The 24,034-nt window shown below is 46.0% G+C and overlaps 2 protein-coding genes across 2 annotated transcripts in view; both read left to right on the forward strand.

Annotated features, from left to right (window-relative positions):
• LOC311120367 (NLR family CARD domain-containing protein 3-like) overlaps nt 1-24,034 on the forward strand; it is a gene marked incomplete at its 3' end in the record, with an annotated part of 211,386 nt that overhangs the window by 7,721 nt on the left and 179,631 nt on the right. The gene's annotated exons all lie outside the window — the stretch shown is intronic.
• LOC311120376 (stonustoxin subunit beta-like) lies at nt 961-3,102 on the forward strand (the record flags this gene model as incomplete). The annotated part of the gene is made up of 1 exon (XM_084194985.1): nt 961-3,102. A coding segment is annotated over one exon (579 nt), but the record flags the coding sequence as incomplete, so codon positions are not given.

The following is a 24,034-nucleotide window of genomic DNA, read 5'->3' on the forward strand; positions in this document are numbered from 1 at the left end:
CACACACAAAAAGGAAACACACACTGGAAACACACACACTGACAAACACACACATTGGACACACACACACTGGCCCCACACACACACACAAAAAGGAAACACACACACACACACTGGACACACACACACACTTGGACAAAGTTATATGCTGACTGTGTGTGTGTGTGTGTGTGTGTGTGTGTGTGTGTGTGTGTGTGTGTGTGTGTGTGTGTGTGTGTGTGTGTGTGTGTGTGTGTGTGTGTGTGAGTTCAGGTGTATCCCTCAATGACTGTCTGTTCTTCTGCTTACCGCTACAGTGTGGAACATGGTGGAGAGAACACAATGAAACCTGGACTTAGAAAATGTGAGTGTTGACTGCTGTGAAGAATATGACTAAGAATAAGTCTTAATTCAAGTGAAGTCAAAGTCAAAGACCACCATCATTACTTACTTGGTCATATTAAATATCAGCTGTAGTTCTACAGAAGCACAAATCAGGGACACCAAAGTTTACAAAGAGTTGCTTTGACAATGTGTGTGTCTGTGTGTGTGTGTGGCGTGTTTGTGTTACTTTAGCAATGTGTGTGTGTGTGTGTTCAGGGTGTGTGTGTGTGTGTGTGTGTGTTCAGGGTGTGTTTCCGGTGTGTGTGTGTGTGTGTGTTCAGGATGTGTTTGTGTATGTACAGGATGTGTGTGTGTGTCTGTGTGTGTTTTCATGCTTGCAGGTGTGGGTGTGTGTGTGTTCAGGATGTGTGTGTTTGTGTGTGTGTGTGTTCAGTGTGTGTGTTCAGGATGTGTGTGTGTGTGTGTGTGTAATTCATGGGAATAAGTGTGTTTTATATTACCATACAGTATAACATATGATCATTCAACAAGTCTCAAGTTACCTTAACTTCTCCTTTTGATACCTAGAAACATCTACATTAAATGAATTAGTGAAAAGTGAGTTAACATTCTAATGTGAATGATGATGATTTCTAATATTGTGTCTGGTTTCATCCATCAGATGTCTGTGATCTCACACTGGACCCAAACACAGTAAACAGACGCCTCTCTCTGTCTGAGGAGAACAGAAAGGTGACATGTAGGAGAGAGGAGCAGCCGTATCCTGATCACCCAGAGAGATTTGAGGACTGGAGTCAGGTGCTGTGTAGAGAGGGTCTGACTGGACGCTGTTACTGGGAGGTAGAGTGGAGTGGGGGAGGGGCTGTTATAGGAGTGACATATAAAGGAATCAGCAGGAGAGGAAGGGTTAGTGACAGTAGGATTGGATCCAATGACAAGTCCTGGAGTCTGTTCTGCTCTGACAACAGTTACTATGTCTGTCACAATTATAAGTCCACTACCATATACGTCCCCTCCTCCAGCTCCCACAGAGTAGGAGTGTATCTGGACTGGCCAGCCGGCACTCTGTCCTTCTACAGAGTCTCCTCTGACACACTGACCCACCTGAACACATTCCACTCCACATTCACTGAGCCCCTCTATCCAGGGTTTAGGGTTGATGATGACTTTTTTGGTTTGTATTACTCTTCTTCAGTGTCCCTGTGTCAAACATAACACACTGGACACACACACACACACTGAACACACACACACACTGAACACACACACACTGGACACACACACACTCTGGACACACACACTGAACACGGACACACACTGAACACAAACACACTGGACACACACACACACACACTGGACAAACACACACACACTGGACACACACACACACTGGACACACACACACATACACACTGGACACACACACACACATACACACTGGACACACACGCACACACACACTGGACGCACACACACACACACTGGACACACACACACACACACACACACACTAGACACACACACACACACACACACACTGAAAAAACACACACTGGACACACACAGACTGGAAACACACACACTGAACACACATACACACACTGGACACACACATACACACTGGACACACACACATACACACACACACACACACACTGGACACACATGCACACTAGACACACACGGACACACACACACACTGGACACAAACACACTGAACACACACACGCACACTGGACACACACACACTCTGGACACACACACACTGAACACACGGACACACACTGAACACAAACACACTGGACACACACACACACACACACTGGACAAACACACACACACTGGACACACACACTCACACTGGACACACACACACACACACACACACACACTGGACACACACACACACACACACACTGGACACACACACACTGGACACATACACACACTCTGGACACACACACACACACACTGAACACACACACACACACACACTGAAAAAACACGCACTGGACACACACACACTGAATACACACACACACACTGGACACACACATACACACTGGACACACACACATACACACACACACACACACACACACTGGACACACATGCACACTAGACACACACTGGATACACGGACACACACTGAACACACACACACTGGACACACACACACACACACACACTGGACACACACAAACACACTGGACACACACAAACACACTACACACACACACTGGACACACACAGACACACAGAAACACACACACACACACTGGACACACACACACACACTGGACACATTTCTATGTGTTGGATTTTGATGAAAGGAAATCCCATATAGCCTACTGGACAGGACTTTGCTATGGCATCTTCTGTTTGGGTGTCTCAGGTCAGGTCTGAGCCATGATCAGAATGTGTCTCTGTGTCTATTTCCAGCCCTGCCATTTCTACCTGTCCTGATCTAGTGTTTCACCCCTGACCTCCTCACACCGTCTCACTGTCCATGTCTGCTTTTAGCTCCCACCTCTACTTCACTGTGTTATAATGGACCTTATGCTTGTTATGTCACCTCTGTAACCAGTTATCAAACATACTGACCTTTCTGACCCTATCCCATGGCCCTACTTTCTACAACTGAACATTTCAATTCCTCTATGATATTTGTTTAGTGTCCATTTACTTATCTATGTATTTGTTGTATATTGGGGTTGTGCTGCAGAGCATCATGGGGGTTTGTATGTGTTGAGGTGATCACGTTCCAGATAAATGGTTGAACTGATTCCTGTCTCCTGTCTCATCATTATTGAATTGTTATACAGACGTGGTTATAAAACCCACAAGACATAACAACAGATTGGTGATGAGTAAGTCTGAATCTACAGGAACTATTCTGTCTGGAAGAAGTGGGTTTTTACAACTGTTTAAAACTGTTATTTTCTGTGGTCCAGAATAGGCTAATGTTAGCACAGTGTATTGCTAGCAGAGGCAAGTGCATAGTCTAGCTAGCTTAGAAAGAGAGTTAACATCGTCATGGACGGCAGAAAAGGACTCGAGACGGATGTTGGAGCGGGAAAACAACTTGATTAAAAAGGGAGGAATATATATTGATTAAAGGAAAGAACATTTATTCAACTGTGAAGACGAACGTTGGAATTAAAACTGCTGAAAGAGTGAATTTAGGAGGAAACGTCAGTGAGTGAAGTGAATGAAGATCACGTGACTGAGGAAAATATTGCTTTGGTTGAGGACAAAATTGAAGTGAGTGACAATCAGGAGCTTATTGAGAAATGAACAATTATTGGAATTGTTGGAAACATTGGACAGTTTGATGAAAGTATTTCACAGTGGAGCTCATATACAGAACGGTTTGAATATTTTGTTCTTGTAAATGACATGGATGAGGACAACATTGTGCCTACATGTTTTAGTGTAATGGGGCCAAAGACATGTAATTTACTAGGCAGCCTGCTACAGCCAGACAGAACAGGTAATAAGACGTATGGGGATATTGTGGAGATACTTAAAGGACATTTTTCACCAGAACCACTAGTTAATGCTGAAAGGTTCAGGTTCCACAGGATACATCAGGAAGAGGGAGAATCAGTAACAATGTTTGCTGCTGCATTAAAGAAACTTCCAGAACACTGTGAGTTTAATGCTGTTCTAAATGACATCATTAGAGACAGACTAGTATGTGGGCTACGGAGTGAAGCTACACAAAAGAGACTGTTGACTGAATGTCATCTGACCTTGGCAAAGGACATTGAAATCAGTGTGTCCATGGAACTAGCTGCTAAAGAGGCTCACCAGTTGAGTTCATCAGGAACTTAGTGGGTTCATCTAACAATCCTAATCCTAATCCTACACTCCTGAGTGGCGCAGTGGTCTAAGGCACTGCATCGCAGTGCAAACTGTGTCACTAGAGATCCTGGTTCAAATCCAGGTTTTGTCGCAGCCGGCCGCGACCTGGAGACTCATGTGCGGCGCACAATTGGCCCAGCGTCGTCCAGGGTAGGGGAGGGAATGGCCGGCAGGGATGTAGCTCAGTTGATAGAGCATGGCGTTTGCAACGCCAGGGTTGTGGGTTCGATTCCCACGGGGGGCCAGTATAAAAATAAATAATGTATTCACTAACTGTAAGTCGCTCTGGATAAGAGCGTCTGCTAAATGACTAAAATGTAAATGTAATTATCAGCTGATACATTTTAATCTCATACACAGGGTAAACCTTCCACCTAGAAAATATCATTTAATAGAAATCACAACTCGCTCCTCTGTGTGATCTATGTAATCAAGGTGCCTTGGGCTCCTTTAATCATATGTACTGGGAGTGACCAGGGGACATGTTTTGGAAAGAGGTATCCTCATACCTTGTTCCCCCAAACTGTTATTACTGAATGATAATTCACCACTGTCATTACAGCAAAGACGTATAATGTTGTCAGGTTGGACAGCAGCTAAAAAGATGTTGGAACTAAGATGGCAACCACCACACCTCATTGGATCAGCACTTTTATAGATATCATTTATTTAGAACTATCCACTGCTAGGATCCATGGGGCCAAACAACAATTGCAGCTGAAACCATAAAATAACTCCTGTAGTGGGTTTTACCCAACATATTGCCCATTCATGATCACTTCGTGCAAATGTGTACCTTACTGATTTTATTATTATAATTGTATTTACATGCAATAAGTGGTTTCCATAATATACTGATATATATTTTAACAGTATTGTGTCTCTAGCTGTATAACCATTCCTGCTGCTATTTGTTCTGATATATATTTTAACAGTATTGTGTCTCTAGCTGTATAACCATTCCTGCTGCTATTTGTTCTGATATATATTTTAACAGTATCGTGTCTCTAGTTGTATAACCATTCCTGCTGCTATTTGTTCTGATATATATTTTAACAGTATTGTGTCTCTAGCTGTATAACCATTCCTGCTGCTATTTGTTCTGATATATATTTTAACAGTATTGTGTCTCTAGCTGTATAACCATTCCTGCTGCTATTTGTTCTTGTCTGTGTTCCTTTAAAATAAATAAAAAGTTGATCATAAAAAAGTGAACAGAGTTTCTACTGAAAATCAGAGACAGGGAAATCAAGTCACATGCTTCCACTGTGGCAATGTGGGATATCAGACGTCTACATGCTAGTGTAAGGACATGGATTGTCCAGCCTGTGGCAAGGTGGGATATCAGGTGTCTACATGCTGGTGGAAGGACATGGATTGTCCAGCCTGTGGTAAAAAGGGCCACATCGAACAAGCCTCCTGAAACAAAAAGAGAACAGATAAATCACAAAAACGGGAAACAAGAAACAGACATTCCAACGAAAGACACAGACATGTTCACACTGTTGAGTAAGAGAACACTGAGGTGAGTGACTCATCAGACCAGGAAGTCACACTGAAAATCCTGACTTTTTCCTGGCGGGCTGCACGGCTACTATGTCTCCCCCTTGCTAGAGGGACAGCCGGTGGGTATGGAGATTGACACAGGGACAGCTGTATCTCTTGTGTCAGAAAAAAAACACTGTAACACCTTCCACTTCAACCAGCGCACCTCGTGTTAAAGACTTACACAGGTGAATCTGTCGCTGTGAGAGCATCACTGATGTCACAGTTCAGGTAAACAGACAAACTGAAAAGCTGCCACTCTATGTTGTGAAAGGAGACTATGCATCACTACTGGGATGTTCATAGTTGGAGAAAATCACACTGGACTGGCCATCAGTGCATACAATGACACATGGAGACACAGACCTACCTGCCAACTTAAAGAAACATGGAGAAGTATTTACTGGACAGCTGGGTAGTATGAACGACATTACATGGAAGCTTAGCATTAAGCCAGACAGCAAACCAAGGTTTCTGAAAGCAGGACCTGTACCTTATGCTATCAGACCATAAGTCAAGGCTGACTTGGAGGCTTTAGTCAAGAACAAAGTACTGGAGCCGGTCAGCATGAGTGAATGCATGAGCAACACCCATCTACCAGTCCTTAACACTAGAACCGTCTGGCCTTTCTGCTAGTAGGGATGGGTAACTCCAATCCTCGGGGTGTCACACTTTTCCCCCATCCCTAGCAAACACAGCTGATTAAACTAATCGCATTCTAAATTGAAGATTATGATTAGTTAATTATTGGAGTCAAGTGTGTTAGCTGCGGCTAGAGCAAGGTGTGACACCAATCAGGCCCCGAGGACTGGAGTTGCCCATCCCTGCACTAGAGCAAGGTGTGACACCAATCAGGCCCAGAGGACTGGAGTTGCCCATCCCTGCACTAGAGAAAGGTGTGACACCAATCAGGCCCCGAGGACTGGAGTTGCCCATCCCTGCGCTATAGCAAGGTGTGACACCAATCAGGCCCCGAGGACTGGAGTTGCCCATCCCTGCACTAGAGCAAGGTGTGACACCAATCAGGCCCCGAGGACTGGAGTTGCCCATCCCTGCACTATAGCAAGGTGTGACACCAATCAGGCCCCGAGGACTGGAGTTGCCCATCCCTGCACTAGAGCAAGGTGTGACACCAATCAGGCCCCGAGGACTGGAGTTGCCCATCCCTGCACTAGAGCAAGGTGTGACACCAATCAGGCCCCGAGGACTGGAGTTGCCCATCCCTGCACTAGAGCAAGGTGTGACACCAATCAGGCCCAGAGGACTGGAGTTGCCCATCCCTGTGCTAGAGCAAGGTGTGACACCAATCAGGCCCCGAGGACTGGAGTTGCCCATCCCTGCACTAGAGCAAGGTGTGACACCAATCAGGCCCCGAGGACTGGAGTTGCCCATCCCTGCACTATAGCAAGGTGTGACACCAATCAGGCCCCGAGGACTGGAGTTGCCCATCCCTGCACTAGAGCAAGGTGTGACACCAATCAGGCCCCGAGGACTGGAGTTGCCCATCCCTGCACTAGAGCAAGGTGTGACACCAATCAGGCCCCGAGGACTGGAGTTGCCCATCCCTGCACTATAGCAAGGTGTGACACCAATCAGGCCCGAGGACTGGAGTTGCCCATCCCTGCACTAGAGCAAGGTGTGACACCAATCAGGCCCGATGACTGGAGTTGCCCATCCCTGCACTAGAGCAAGGTGTGACACCAATCAGGCCCTGAGGACTGGAGTTGCCCATCCCTGCACTAGAGCAAGGTGTGACACCAATCAGGCCCCGAGGACTGGAGTTGCCCATCCCTGCACCATAGCAAGGTGTGACACCAATCAGGCCCAGAGGACTGGAGTTGCCCATCCCTGCACTATAGCAAGGTGTGACACCAATCAGGCCCCGAGGACTGGAGTTGCCCATCCCTGCACTAGAGCAAGGTCTTCAAACATGGTTGATAAATAAACGCTTGATAAATAGTGCATAAACTATTGTAAAGGATTAATTGCATGAAGAAATATTTGTGGAAATATATTTTTTTTGTAACTTTAAAAAAAGTTAATTCTACAAAGTAAAATAAAATAAAAAAAGGCCTATAGCCTATTTCTGTTTCCCTTATAATAAAAACATTACAGTATAATCCATCTGATCAACTTTATTTGTAGATTCAATTAGTAATAGAGTTTTAGTACTTAATAAAGTCCATTTACAGTTTATTTTGACAAAGTACAAATCAAAAAAAGTATTATAATAATAATATAACTAGCCAGGTGCTCAGGTGAAATGATTTTCTGTATTCATAATCAAAAGCACCAGTGCATTAACAATTGTAAAGGATGAATTGCATAAATAAATATTTGTGGAAATATATTCATGACAAGATATAAAACAATAATGTGTTGATTGTATCAGACACTGTACCGAGCCTTTACACATGAACCAATCACGTCTTCTCTTTATGCTTCAGGTCCACAGTCAGCACACAGCTTCGGGGCTTTGTGTGAGCAAGCCCCACAAACAAATCGGTTGCCCTGCACACAGTTTTTATGGGACTTTTTCTGTCCGCACTTACTTACTTGACATTGTCTCTCCTTTTTCCCCAGTGGGAGCTGTGGTTCTTGGGGAAGAGGGAGAACAGGACCTGCTGTCTTGACATTGTGTATTTTTCCCCAGTGGGAGCTGTGGTTCTTGGGGAAGAGGGAGAACTGGACCTGCTGTCTTGACATTGTGTATTTTTCCCCAGTGGGAGCTGTGGTTCTTGGGGAAGAGGGAGAGCAGGACCTGCTGTCTTGACATTGTGTCTTTTTCCCCAGTGGGAGCTGTGGTTCTTGGGGAAGAGGGAGAACAGGACCTGCTGTCTTGACATTGTGTATTTTTCCCCAGTGGGAGCTGTGGTTCTTGGGGAAGAGGGAGAACAGGACCTGCTGTCTTGACATTGTGTCTTTTTCCCCAGTGGGAGCTGTGGTTCTTGGGGAAGAGGGAGAGCAGGACCTGCTGTCTTGGCGGCCTGCTTGGTGACTGTAGCTTCTTTCTCTGTGTTCATGTGGTTCTCACCAAGCTCACATGCCAGATCCATGATGAAATGTCTCCTGCTGACTGTCTTGTCAAGGCATTGCTTGTACAACACGTGTTGATAGCAGCCATGTCGAGCACATTGTAGAACACCTCAACAGGCCAGCGGAGAGTACCCCCTTTTACAGAGTACAGTCAACAGGCCAGAGGAGAGTACCCCCTTTTACAGAGTACAGTCAACAGGCCAGAGGAGAGTACCCCCTTTTACAGAGTACAGTCAACAGGCCAGAGGAGAGTACCCCATTTTACAGAGTACAGTCAACAGGCCAGAGGAGAGTTCCCCCTTTTACAGAGTACAGTCAACAGGCCAGAGGAGAGTACCCCCTTTTACAGAGTACAGTCAACAGGCCAGAGGAGAGTACCCCCTTTTACAGAGTACAGTCAACAGGCCAGCGGAGAGTACCCCCTTTTATAGAGTACAGTCAACAGGCCAGAGGAGAGTACCCCCTTTTACAGAGTACAGTCTGGACATCTGGTCGAGTGCATCCACACCAAGCTTTAACATAAAATAAAATAGAATAGAAAAGGTTATAATTATATAGAATGATAATACTAATAGTAATAATATGAATGTAATATAATAAAAGGGGATCCTATTTGGTGTTTGGTAGATGGGAAGGCTATCTGTATATGGTAGATATACTGTATATACCTTTGTGTGATTGTAGTCTGTCACTGTCTCCGGTTTCTTCTTCTGGTCACCGCCGGTGGCAACAGTGGGGTGCATGGTGCTGAGGAAGCTAACACTTATTTTACATCTGTACACCGTGAGTGTTGCTTTACCACTCTCCATCACACCGTGAGTGTTGCTTTACCACTCTCCATCACACCGTGAGTGTTGCTTTACCACTCTCCATCACACCGTGAGTGTTGCTTTACCACTCTCCATCACACCGTGAGTGTTGCTTTACCACTCTCCATCACACCGTGAGTGTTGCTTTACCACTCTCCATCACACCGTGAGTGTTGCTTTACCACTCTTCATCACACCGTGAGTGTTGCTTTACCACTCTCCATCACACCGTGAGTGTTGCTTTACCAGCAGCTTCTGCCTTTGTTTGTTCACTGTTCTGAGCAGGATAGTCTTCTTTATGTTCTGTTTCAGCTCAGCCGTCTCCCCACCCTGATAATCAAGTGTTTTATTGGTATCTTCCACTAGATGGCAGTAAACACCTGCTGTAACTAGACTACGACTATGTGTTCGGTTTCATACATGCAGTTTCCCAGAGGAGGAGTGCTGATCTAGGATCAGGTCCCCCCTGTCCATTTAATCTGTTTCATTATGATCTAAAAGGCTAAACTGATCCCAGATCAGTACTCCTACTCTTTATGAATACTGTCACAGGTGACTCCTCAAGATGAGCCTCGTGATTTATAAGTTATATTCTTCAAGAATCAATTAACATCATTAATTGAACTGCTTTGCCATGAACAGATCTGTGAGGTCTTAACTTAAAGGTGCTATATAGACTTAATTGTTATTTAAATGGGGTTGAACATTCATCCCATCAGTTTGTGTAAAGGATTTTATGAGTTCAGAAAAATACTGACTTGGAAGCATCTCTCTGACCTCACCCTGCTGAAACACACTCAAGTAAAGACCACATAGCTAGAATTATATGCTTTTCCACTTGTACAGCCAATGAATGGACTGGTATCAATATGAATCAGTGGAATAAACTGACTAGTTAACCATGAATAATGTTTACATATCTTGCACTACTCATCTCATATGTATATACTGCATTCTATCTTATAATATTCTACTGTATCTTAGTCCATGCCGCTCTGACATTGCTTGTCCATATATGTATATATTCTTAAATCCCATTTCTTACTAGTTTTGTGTGTATTGGGTATATGTTGTGAAATTGTTAGATATTACTTGTTAGATATTACTGCACTGTCAGAGCTAGAAGCACAAGCATTTCGCTACACCCGCTATAACATCTGCTAAACACGTGTATGTGACAAATAAAATTTGATTTGATTTGATGAGGACTGTTATTTATTTAATCAATTGTAGAATGCTGTAACGTAACAAAATGTGGAAAAAGTCAAGGTGTCAGAATCCTTTCTGAATGCCCTGTATCCTCCTCTTTCTACCTGGTTTCCTTTTCCTCTGTCAACCACCAGCCTCTCATCTCCAAGACAAATGAATGAGGTGAGAAAAGGAAGAGGTGGATGTACTGAGGCGGCAGTTATTTAAGGGGGTCAGCCGCAGCACTAGCCGGGACTCCGGACTAATCACAAATTCTTACTCTGAATGTATCCTGCAGCGCGCAAGGATACCATATTTGAGTGATCTAATGTAGTGCCACATAACTACCTTTATTAGCAGCCAAGCATCGATCAACATGTCACCAGAATAAGACCCTGGATATTTATTGGAAAGGAGCATCAATCTCATCACCTTGTACGTTCACCATAATTTATTTCACCTGTAACCCAGGCCCGGCGGTAGGATTAACTCGGCAAGGGAGCATCAGAAGTTACTAAGGAAGCACAACTATTTTCGCTTGCTGATAACACAGGGTGGATAATAATCGATAGTACAATTACACACAATGTATTTGCAGCCACGCACGGCTGTCTTTCCGCAAGAATACAGGCTACTGCACCGCTTTACAAACGTGGACAATTCATAACCGGCTCCAGAAATTGCAAGTTATGACAACGCTACACAGCTACATGCACAATACCCATCAATCCAATGCAAAACAGTTGCTAATTACCGTAATAACACTTCCTCATGCCAATACAATGCATTTCCAATCGCGGAAAGCAAACAATAATGTACAACGCACTACCAGGACTTATCGGTACAATGCAGCTTGGACGCAGCTACCAAGCTGTCTTCTCACAAGAGTGCCGTCCTACGCTGCGTATGATAACAGAGACATTAGTATTCCATAGCAACGAGTTGTTAATGGCAACACTATAGCTACATCGTTACTCAACCATTGGTCAAGGTCTGCCCACCCTCATCAATGTAATGCAAAGCACCTCTTCTACATTATAAAACAACATTAAAAACAATCAGAATATATTATAAACCAAACTTTTCCAATCCAATCACAGAAATCAAGCAGCAGACTTGGCAGCAAGGCTAATAAAGAAAATCACGTCTACGCCTATTTCTGACGTTTGCCACGCATTTCCAAAAGCTAGCAAATAACTAAATACTACAAGCCCAGCCAGGCAGCCTGTTCTCACCCAGATTCAAAAGAGTTGCAGCCGCCTTGATGCTGTGTTGAACCTCCTCAGCAGTCTCTCCTTCCACTCCCCACGGAATTTGCTTGTAAGATCCCTCTCAAATGCCAGTTGAATCAGCTGCTCTTTCCTCCTCTGCAACATGCTCCGTCTGTGCTCACTGAATACGTTTTTCTATGTTGAAAAGGAGTTCTGGCAAGTTGCCGTGGATGCTCCAAATGTTAATCCCAGCTTCAATGCCATCATCACAGTAGACATTGCTGTTAGAGGCCCGGAGAATCTCTCCAAAATGTTCTGCTTTGTCCATTTTTCTTCTCCAGATAGGGCAATTTCAGTGTGATCGGGCGATTTCCCTACCAAGGGAATGGATTCTTCACAAAAAATATGATTGCCCTGTCTCCCAAATTGTTTTAGTGGTTCCAGGTTAAGACCTCTGGGGACTAAAGTCTCTAAAACATACTATAGTACTTTTCCAGGTTAAGACCTCTGGGGACTAAAGTATCTAAAACATACTATAGTCCTTTTCCAGGTTAAGACCTCTGGGGACTAAAGTCTCTAAAACATACTATAGTCCTTTTCCAGGTTAAGACCTCTGGGGACTAAAGTCTCTAATAAAAAGCATGAGCTGGCGCACCCCCAGAGAACATTATTTAGTGTAGAGGTGCTGACTAACGGAGAATGAACTGGAAGATATAAAAATATATAGAGAGAGTCTCACACTCTGTATATCAACTGATGTCATGAATGATTGAACCAGGTTAAGTAGACAAACAGTTCAATTAGTGCAACCATGACATTAGAGAAGGGTGTGTCAACTGTGGGACCTTATATAGACAGGTGTGTGCCTTTCCAAATCATGTCCAATCAATTGCATTTACCACAGGTGGACTCCAATCACATCTCAAGGATGATCAATGGAAACAGGATGCACCTGAGCTCAATTTAGTGTCTCATAACAACGGGTCTGAATACTTATGTACATACGTTTTTTTCCATTTTGAATTTTTATACATTTGCAAACATTTCTATAAACCTGTTTTTCGCTTTGTCATTATGGGGTATTGTGTGTAGATTGATGAGGACATTCTTTTATTTAATCAATTTTATAATAAGGCCGTAACGTAACAAAATGTGGAAAAAGTCAAGGGGTCACCTTTTTTCCATGTTAAATGTCAATAATAATATGAATAATAATATAATGTGTCACTGTTTGTTAAGGTAGTTAGACAGTGCAGCAACACAAGGCCATGTCCCATGTCACTAACATATTTAGACAGTGCAGCAACACAAGGCCATGTCCCATGTCTCTAACATATTTAGACAGTGCAGCAACACAAGGCCATGTCCCATGTCTCTAACATATTTAGACAGTGCAGCAACACAAGGCCATGTCCCATGTCTCTAACATATTTAGACAGTGCAGCAACACAAGGCCATGTCCCATGTCTCTAACATATTTAGACAGTGCAGCAACACAAGGCCATGTCCCATGTCTCTAACATATTTAGACAGTGCAGCAACACAAGGCCATGTCCCATGTCTCTAACATATTTAGACAGTGCAGCAACACAAGGCCATGTCCCATGTCTCTAACATATTTAGACAGTGCAGCAACACAAGGCCATGTCCCATGTCTCTAACATATTTAGACAGTGCAGCAACACAAGGCCATGTCCCATGTCTCTAACATATTTAGACAGTGCAGCAACACAAGGCCATGTCCCATGTCTCGAACATATTTAGACAGTGCAGCAACACAAGGCCATGTCCCATGTCTCTAACATATTTAGACAGTGCAGCAACACAAGGCCATGTCCCATGTCTCTAACATATTTAGACAGTGCAGCAACACAAGGCCATGTCCCATGTCTCTAACATATTTAGACAGTGCAGCAACACAAGGCCATGTCCCATGTCTCTAACATATTTAGACAGTGCAGCAACACAAGGCCATGTCCCATGTCTCTAACATATTTAGACAGTGCAGCAACACAAGGCCATGTCCCATGTCTCTAACATATTTAGACAGTGCAGCAACACAAGGCCATGTCCCATGTCTCTAACATATTTAGACAGTGCAGCAACACAAGGCCATGTCCCATGTCTCTAACATATTTAGACAGTGCAGCAACACAAGGCCATGTCCCATGTCTCTAACATATTTAGACAGTGCAGCAACACAAGGCCATGTCCCATGTCTCTAACATATTTAGACAGTGCAGCAACACAAGGCCATGTCCCATGTCTCTAACATATTTAGACAGTGCAGCAACACAAGGCCATGTCCCATGTCTCTAACATATTTGTAATTAATTAAAATTAGGCTATTTGTTGTCTTTCAATCTGTTATTTTGTAAACGTGATAAAGGATCATTGTTGCATCCTAAAATACTGGGTTCTTTTACTGAAGACTCCGAAGCGTACTTATAATAAACTGAACAGATTTATTTCATGTTCTCCTTAACACATTCCAGTGGACCACTCTCTACAGTGTCTTCAGCCCAACCAATACATCATTAAACGTTTTACCGCCCTTGCATCTCGTAATCCAATCACTTCAATGCAAGAATGGAAAACCCAATGTCATTTGTTAATTCAAATAAACTCCTGCATACAAATCCCATTGGCTATTTGCAACCATTTAAAATTCTTAACTCATTAACACATAATACATTTCTCAATACACCACACTCCTCCCCAGGAAATTCTCACTTCCTCTGAAAACATCCTTGATGAACATCATGAGTTTTCCAAAACAGTCTTTCACTTCTCAACTCATATACAACCTGTTTACAGATCCAATCGGTCCGGAGGCCTTCTGACCCTTTTTGGCCTCTCATGATGCTCTGGACCCTCAGGCTCACGGCCTGGAACAATCTGTGTGTCTGTATTGGTGCCCGTCCCAGTCGTAGTGTCCAAGTCCCAATCAGAGATGATCCACTCTGACACATTCAGCTCTTCTCTTTCATTGTGTTGCATCATCATTTGATCCACATGCTTCTTACACAGTTTTTCCCTCAGTCTGCACTAAGTAGGTTACAGGACCAAGTAGCCTTTTCACAACCCCGGGTCTCCATTTCTCTCTCTCTCTCCTCCCCGGTAATCTGGGACAAGCACTGTTTGTTCCGACTGAAAAAAAAACGAAGACTCTTGCCCAACCCCTTGTCCTGTATCTTAGACTGCATGTCAGCTGAAAAGCTGGGTTTAACCAGTGATAACCTTGTATGTCTGAGTCTAACCTGGGCCATCTCCTTACCATGTCTTCTATGTCTGAGTCTAACCTGGGCCATCTCCTTACCATGTCTTCTATGTCTGAGTCTAACCTGGGCCATCTCCTTACCATGTCTTCTATGTCTGAGTCTAACCTGGGTCATCTCCTTACCATGTCTTCCATGTCTGAGTCTAACCTGGGCCATCTCCTTACCATGTCTTCTATGTCTGAGTCTAACCTGGGCCATCTCCTTACCATGTCTTCTATGTCTGAGTCTAACCTGGGCCATCTCCTTACCATGTCTTCTATGTCTGAGTCTAACATGGGCCATCTCCTTACCATGTCTTCTATGTCTGAGTCTAACCTGGGCCATCTCCTTACCATGTCTTCTATGTCTGAGTCTAACCTGGGCCATCTCCTTACCATGTCTTCTATGTCTGAGTCTAACCTGGGCCATCTCCTTACCATGTCTTCTATGTCTGAGTCTAACCTGGGCCATCTCCTTACCATGTCTTCTATGTCTGAGTCTAACCTGGGCCATCTCCTTACCATGTCTTCTATGTCTGAGACTAACCTGGGCCATCTCCTTACCATGTCTTCTATGTCTGAGTCTAACCTGGGCCATCTCCTTACCATGTCTTCTATGTCTGAGTCTAACCTGGGCCATCTCCTTACCATGTCTTCTATGTCTGAGTCTAACCTGGGCCATCTCCTTACCATGTCTTCTATGTCTGAGTCTAACCTGGGCCATCTCCTTACCATGTCTTCTATGTCTGAGTCTAACCTGGGCCATCTCCTTACCATGTCTTCTATGTCTGAGTCTAACCTGGGCCATCTCCTTACCATGTCTTCTATGTCTGAGTCTAACCTGGGCCATCTCCTTACCATGTCTTCTATGTCTGAGTCTAACCTGGGCCATCTCCTTACCATGTCTTCTATGTCTGAGTCTAACCTGGGCCATCTCCTTACCATGTCTTCTATGTCTGAGTCTAACCTGGGCCATCTCCTTACCATGTCTTCTATGTCTGAGTCTAACCTGGGCCATCTCCTTACCATGTCTTCTATGTCTGAGACTAACCTGGACCACTAAAAGTGTCTCCTTGCGAGAGCTTCCATTTGAACCATGCTCCAGTGGTTTTCATGTAGCTCCTTCAGTAGGTTCCTCTGTAGAGTAGCCGGCACCACCGCCCTCATACCCCATAACACACAATCACTGTCTACAGTGAGCTCATCCCTTCTCACCCAATCAGGCTTTAGTTCAGGATCAGTAACGTGGTTAGGCCACCCTGTAAGTGGGAAGTGCTTCACTTTAGCCAAACCCTTTGTCCTTGGTAGTTTCCCTGGCTGTGTCCTTAGCTACAATGGGAAGTACATCTACAAATGCCACTGGATAGTTTGGATTGCTCTGAAATGGGAAGTACATCTACAAATGACCCTGGATAGTTTGGATTGCTCTGAAATGGGAAGTACATCTACAAATGCCACTGGATAGTTTGGATTGCTCTGAAATGGGAAGTACATCTACAAATGACACTGGATAGTTTGGATTACTCTGAAATGGGAAGTACATCTACAAATGACACTGGATAGTTTGGATTGCTCTGAAATGGGAAGTACATCTACAAATGACACTGGATAGTTTGACACTGGATAGCATGCAGCTGAGAGGACTTGTATTGTATGTCATTCTGATATGCAGCTGAGAGGGCTTGTATTGTATGTCATTCTGATATGCTGCTGAGAGGACTTGTATTGTATGTCATTCTGATATGCAGCTGAGAGGCCTTGTATTGTATGTCATACTGATATGCAGCTGAGAGGACTTGTATTGTATGTCATTCTGATATGCTGCTGAGAGGACTTGTATTGTATGTCATTCTGATATGCTGCTGAGAGGACTTGTATTGTATGTCATACTGATATGCAGCTGAGAGGACTTGTATTGTATGTCATTCTGATATGCAGCTGAGAGGACTTGTATTGTATGTCATTCTGATATGCGGCTGAGAGGACTTGTATTGTATGTCAGACTGATATGCAGCTAAGAGGACTTGTATTGTATGTCAGACTGATATGCTGCTGAGAGGACTTGTATTGTATGTCATTCTGATATGCGGCTGAGAGGACTTGTATTGTATGTCAGACTGATATGCAGCTAAGAGGACTTGTATTGTATGTCAGACTGATATGCTGCTGAGAGGTCTTGTATTGTATGTCATACTGATATGCAGCTGAGAGGACTTGTATTGTATGTCATACTGATATGCTGCTGAGAGGACTTGTATTGTATGTCATACTGATATGCAGCTAGTATTAACGCCCTCGTCTGGAGTCTGGCTGCTGCTGGAGCTGGGTCGTCTCTATTCTTCTATTCTCTATTTGGGCATACTTCACCTCTGTCTTCTCTATTTGGGCATACTTCACCTCTGTCTTCTCTATTGGGGAATACTTCACCTCTGTCTTCTCTATTGGGGCATACTTCACCTCTGTCTTCTCTATTGGGGCATACTTCACCTCTGTCTTCTCTATTGGGGCATACTTCACCTCTGTCTTCTCTATTGGGGCATACTTGACCTCTGTCTTCTCTATTGGGGCATACTTCACCTCTGTCTTCTCTATTGGGGCATACTTGACCTCTGTCCTCTCTATTGGGGCATACTTCACCTCTGTCTTCTCTATTGGGGCATACTTGACCTCTGTCTTCTCTATTGGGGCATACTTCACCTCTGTCTTCTCTATTGGGGCATACTTCACCTCTGTCTTCTCTATTGGGGCATACTTCAGCTCTGTCTTCTCTATTTGGGCATACTTCACCTCTGTCTTCTCTATTTGGGCATACTTCACCTCTGTCTTCTCTATTTTGGGCATACTTCACCTCTGTCTTTTCAATTGGGGCATACTTCACCTCTGTCTTCTCTATTGGGGCATACTTCACCTCTGTCTTCTCTATTTGGGCATACTTCACCTCTGTCTTCTCTATTTGGGCATACTTCACCTCTGTCTTCTCTATTTGGGCATACTTCACCTCTGTCTTCTCTATTTGGGCATACTTCACCTCTGTCTTCTCTATTTGGGCATACTTCACCTCTGTCTTCTCTATTTGAGTGTGGGTGAAGCATATGCAATAGGCCTCTCACTACCGTGGGGCATTGTATGTGAGATGACAGCACCCACCCCATATGGTGAGGCATCACAAGCCAATATTACTGGCATGTGAGGGTCGTAGTGCACTAACACTGAGGAGGAAGACAGCTGCGTCTTCGTTGTTTCAAATGCCTGCTGACATTGTTCTGACCCCACCCAAGGTCTATCTTTCTGGAAGAGCTCTGTCACAGGTTTGATGAGAGTAGAGAGATTCTCCATAAACTTCCCGTTTTACTCTTAACCCAGGCTCATGCAGTCTCTGTAACACTGCTGCTTCTACGTTCTGGAAGTGGTCCTCTGCCGATTTCCCTGTGATGAGAATGTGATCCAGAAAGCCCCCAACCCCTGGTCAACCCTGTAAGACCCGGTCCATAATACATTGGAATATAGCTGGAGCGCTTGATACTCCATAAGGCAGTCTATTCATCTGGTAGAAACCCTTGTTTATAGTCAGGAAATGCTTTGACTCTTGATCTACCTCCACTTGCTGGTAGTTCCTGTGTAAGCTCTAACTTTGTGAACTGTTTACCCCCGGCTAGAGTAGCAAACAAGTCCTGGGTCTTTGGTAAGGGGTACTGGTCCACATCCACCCATGCATTTACAGTCACCTTGTAATCACGACATATTCTGACACCCCCGTTTGTCTTTGGAACGCAAACTATAGGTGCTGCCCATTCACTATATTCTAATGGTGTGATCCCTCCTTGTTTTTCTATCTCTGTAAGCTGTTTGTCTACTGCCTCTCTGAGTGCATAAGGTCTAACCTTATAACACATTGGAACGGCTTTCTCTGACACTTGAATGTTGGCTTTAACTCCCTTTACCACACCCATTTCACCACTAAACACCTTTAACTCCCTTTACCACACCCATTTCACCACTAAACACCTTTAACTCCCTTTACCACACCCATTTCACCACTAAACACCTTTAACTCCCTTTACCCCACCCATTTCACCACTAAACACCTTTAACTCCCTTTACCACACCCATTTCACCACTAAACCCCTTTAACTCCCTTTACCACACCCATTTCACCACTAAACACCTTTAACTCCCTTTACCCCACCCATTTCACCACTAAACACCTTTAACTCCCTTTACCACACCCATTTCACCACTAAACACCTTTAACTCCCTTTACCACACCCATTTCACCACTAAACACCTCAGCATATTTATCGCACAGCTGTGCAACTGGGTCTGACACATGGTTCACTCTTGACCAATCTAATTTTAGGTGCTGAATCCAGTTTCTCCACATTATCATAGGACCCCTTCCCTTTTGACACTAAAAGGGGTAGTGGTAACACCTGAGCACCACATCTCACTTTAACCTCCAGCTTTCCCAATAACTGAATAGGGTGAGCTGAGTAAGTTCTCAAAACAACATCACATGGTTGCAGTTTATGCTTCTTAAATATGCTGTTGTACAGCTTCGCTGAGATAAAACATGATGTAATACTCTCAACTTCTCTTTTACCAGAACCGAGAAGTTTCCGAGAGGAGACTGTTGGGAAGAGCTATAGTAGAACAGGTTAATTGTAATGGCTGGAATGGAATAAATAAATTATGTGTTAAATACCATTCCATAACTCCATTCCAGTCTTTACAAGGAGCCCATCCTCCTAAAGATCCTCCACCAGCCTCCTCTGGTGTGTATGTGCCAGTATGCTGGTGTCCATGTTGCTGTGGAGGTAAATTATATACAGTATATATAAAAAAAACTAATGCAGCCATTTTCATATCAATATCAAATAATTTCAGCGTAACAATTAAGTACCTTACTGTGATTGGTTTCAATAAAAATTGTTTTAAAAAATAGCTTCTCTTAGCAAAGAGCAATTTGTCAAGCAAGTATTTTGCTAGGACTGTCTGGGAGTGGTCTGAGTGGGAAGGGGAAAACTGAAAACGAGTTGTTATTGGCTATTGGCTATTAACTGATTTTTCAGGAGGTCTTTTCAAACAGCTTTTACACTAAAAGGGCATTATCATAATTTTCCCAATTTCACAGTATTATTCCAACCTCATAGCTTGGAAATATGTATAAAAAAACAGGTAAATCACATTTTTGACAGCACTGGTCCTTTAAGGAAACAATTCTGAACAAAACACATTTTAAATGAAAAGTAGAGACTTGTCATAAACCATTAGGCTCCATCTCTGTTAAGAGTTGGGTTGTTTGGACCCCTCATAGTCTGGAGTTTTCACTCTCCACCCCTCTCTCTCCTCCTCCTCCCCCTGTCTCCATCCCTCTCTCTCCTCCTCCTCCCCCTGTCTCCATCCCTCTCTCTCTCCTCCTACCCCTGTCTCCACCCCTCTCTCTCCTCCTCCTCCCCCTGTCTCCACCCCTCTCTCTCCTCCTCCCCCTGTCTCCATCCCTCTCTCTCCTCCTCCTCCCCCTGTCTCCACCCCTCTCTCTCCTCCTCCTCCCCCTGTCTCCACCCCTCTCTCTCTCCTCCTCCCCCTTTCTCCATCCCTCTCTCTCCTCCTCCTCCCCCTGTCTCCACCCCTCTCTCTCCTCCTCCTCCCCCTGTCTCCACCCCTCTCTCTCCTTCTCCTCCCCCTGTCTCCACCCCTCTCTCTCCTCCTCCTCCCCCTGTCTCCATCCCTCTCTCTCTCCTCCTCCCCCTGTCTCCATCCCTCTCTCTCCTCCTCCTCCCCCTGTCTCCACCCCTCTCTCTCCCCCTCCTCCCCCTGTCTCCAACCCTCTCTCTCCTCCTCCTCCCCCTGTCTCCACCCCTCTCTCTCCTCCTCCTCCCCCTGTCTCAATCCCTCTCTCTCCTCCTCCTCCCCCTGTCTCCACCCCTCTCTCCTCCTCCTCCCCCTGTCTCCACCCCTCTCTCTCCTCCTCCTCCCCCTGTCTCCACCCCTCTCTCTCCTCCTCCTCCCCCTGTCTCCATCCCTCTCTCTCCTCCTCCTCCCCCTGTCTCCACCCCTCTCTCTCCTCCTCCTCCCCCTGTCTCCACCCCTCTCTCTCCTCCTCCTCCCCCTGTCTCCACCCCTCTCTCTTGCCCTCCTCCCCCTGTCTCCACCCCTCTCTCTCCTCCTCCTCCCCCTGTCTCCACCCCTCTCTCTCCTCCTCCTCCCCCTGTCTCCACCCCTCTCTCTCCTCCTCCTCCACCTGTCTCCACCCCTCTCTCTCCTCCTCCTCCCCCTGTCTCCACCCCTATCTCTCCTCCTCCTCCCCCTGTCTCCATCCCTCTCTCTCCTCCTCCTCCCCCTGTCTCCACCCCTCTCTCTCCTCCTCCTCCCCCTGTCTCCACCCCTCTCTCTCCTCCTCCTCCCCCTGTCTCCATCCCTCTCTCTCCTCCTCCTCCCCCTGTCTCCACCCCTCTCTCTCCTCCTCCTCCCCCTGTCTCCATCCCTCTCTCTCCTCCTCCTCCCCCTGTCTCCACCCCTCTCTCTCCTCCTCCTCCCCCTGTCTTCAACCCTCTCTCTCCTCATCCTCCCCCTGTCTCCACCCCTCTCTCTCCTCCTCCTCCCCCTGTCTCCATCCCTCTCTCTCCTCCTCCTCCCGCTGTCTCCACCCCCCTCTCTCCTCCTCCTCCCCCTGTCTCCACCCCTCTCTCTCCCCCTCCTCCCCCTGTCTCCATCCCTCTCTCTCCTCATCCTCCCCCTGTCTCCATCCCTCTCTCTCCTCCTCCTCCCCCTGTCTCCATCCCTCTCTCTCCTCCTCCTCCCCCTGTCTCCACCCCTCTCTCTCCTCCTCCTCCCCTGTCTCCACCCCTCTCTCCTCCTCCTCCCCCTGTCTCCATCTCTCTCTCTCCTCCTCCTCCCCCTGTCTCCACCCCTCTCTCTCCTCCTCCTCCTCCTGTCTCCACCCCTCTCTCTCCTCCTCCTCCCCCTGTCTCCATCCCTCTCTCCTCCTCTTCCCCCTGTCTCCATCCCTCTCTCTCCTCCTCCTCCCCCTGTCTCCACCCCTCTCTCTCCTCCTCCTCCCCCTGTCTCCATCCCTCTCTCTCCTCCTCCTCCTGCCCCTGTCTCCATCCCTCTCTCTCCTCCTCCCCCTTTCTCCATCCCTCTCTCTCCTCCTCCTCCCCCTGTCTCCACCCCTCTCTCTCCCCCTCCTCCCCCTGTCTCCACCTCTCTCCTCCTCCTCCTGCCCCTGTCTCCATCCCTCTCTCTCCTCCTCCTCCCCCTGTCTCCACCCCTCTCTCTCCTCCTCCTCCCCCTGTCTCCACCCCTCTCTCTCCTCCTCCTCCCCCTGTCTACACCCCTCTCTCTCCTCCTCCTCCCCCTGTCTCCACCCCTCTCTCTCCTCCTCCCCCTGTCTCCACCCCTCTCTCTCCTCCTCCTCCCCCTGTCTCCATCCCTCTCTCTCCTCCTCCTCCCCCTGTCTCCACCCCTCTCTCTCCTCCTCCTCCCCCTGTCTCCACCTCTCTCTCTCCTCCTCCTCCCCCTGTCTCCACCCCTCTCTCTCCTCCTCCTCCCTCTGTCTCATCTACTCATCTCAAGAGTGCAAGTTGAGGTACGTTGAGAACCTCCTGCCATGAGGAACACGTTTTCTCTTTCTCCTCAATGCTTCCATCCAATCCAATCCACCAGAAGTAGCTTTGTGTGATTTACTTCATGTGAACCATTCCACAATGACCTGAGTGTAACTGTTGCAACACCGGTTTCGTCAGTGAAGGTGGAATGATAACTCTCCTCTCCCACAGCAGACAACGGACTGTATTGATATCTCAGTTCCAGAGCATCTCCTGCGGTTTTACCTTTGATGATGATGATGTCCATCACTTCAGATGAAACCGGGTCATTTCTGGTGTTTCTCCACACTTGTGCTGAAGTGACTGGTGCAGTTTTCCACTTGTCTGAAGTAGAAGATGTCTACTTGGCGTGACTCTGTCTTGACCACAGGTAGTGGTAACCTGGAGTCCATCTGACTCTGTCTTGACCACAGGTAGTGGTAACCTGGAGTCCATCTGTCTTGACCACAGGTAGTGGTAACCTGGAGTCCATCTGACCCTGTCTTGACCACAGGTAGTGGTAACCTGGAGTCCATCTGACCCTGTCTTGACCACAGGTAGTGGTAACCTGGAGTCCATCTGACTCTGTCTTGACCACAGGTAGTGGTAACCTGGAGTCCATCTGACCCTGTCTTGACCACAGGTAGTGGTAACCTGGAGTCCATCTGACTCTGTCTTGACCACAGGTAGTGGTAACCTGGAGTCCATCTGACTCTGTCTTGACCACAGGTAGTGGTAACCTGGAGTCCATCTGACTCTGTCTTGACCACAGGTAGTGGTAACCTGGAGTCCATCTGCATCACAGGGGTTTGGTGGCACCTCAATTGGGGAGGACGGGCTCGTGGTAATGGCTGGAGCGGAATTAGGGGAATGGTATCAAATACATCAAACACATGGTTTCCTTGGTTTCCAGGTGTTTGATGCCATTCTATTTGCTCCAATCCAGACATTATTATGAGCCGTCCTCCCCTCAGCAGCCTCCACTGATCTGCATTGCAGTGCAGTTCTGACTTGCGGTACTTGATGTCGTAGGTGTGTGCTGACAACAAAGCCTGCCTTTACATTCTGCTGGCAGCAAGTGACAGAATCCTAGTACGAGGTCCAAAGATGCTCGTCAGCGAACAATGATTTGTGAGAAGGGTGACCAAGGGCTTCTCATTCTATCTGTGCATTAGTTACTTTCTGCTTCGTTCAATGTCCTTGGTGTGA

The sequence above is a fragment of the Coregonus lavaretus genome (assembly GCF_964263955.1).
Source record: "Coregonus lavaretus genome assembly, contig: HAP1_SCAFFOLD_280, whole genome shotgun sequence".
Lineage (NCBI taxonomy): Eukaryota > Metazoa > Chordata > Actinopteri > Salmoniformes > Salmonidae > Coregonus > Coregonus lavaretus.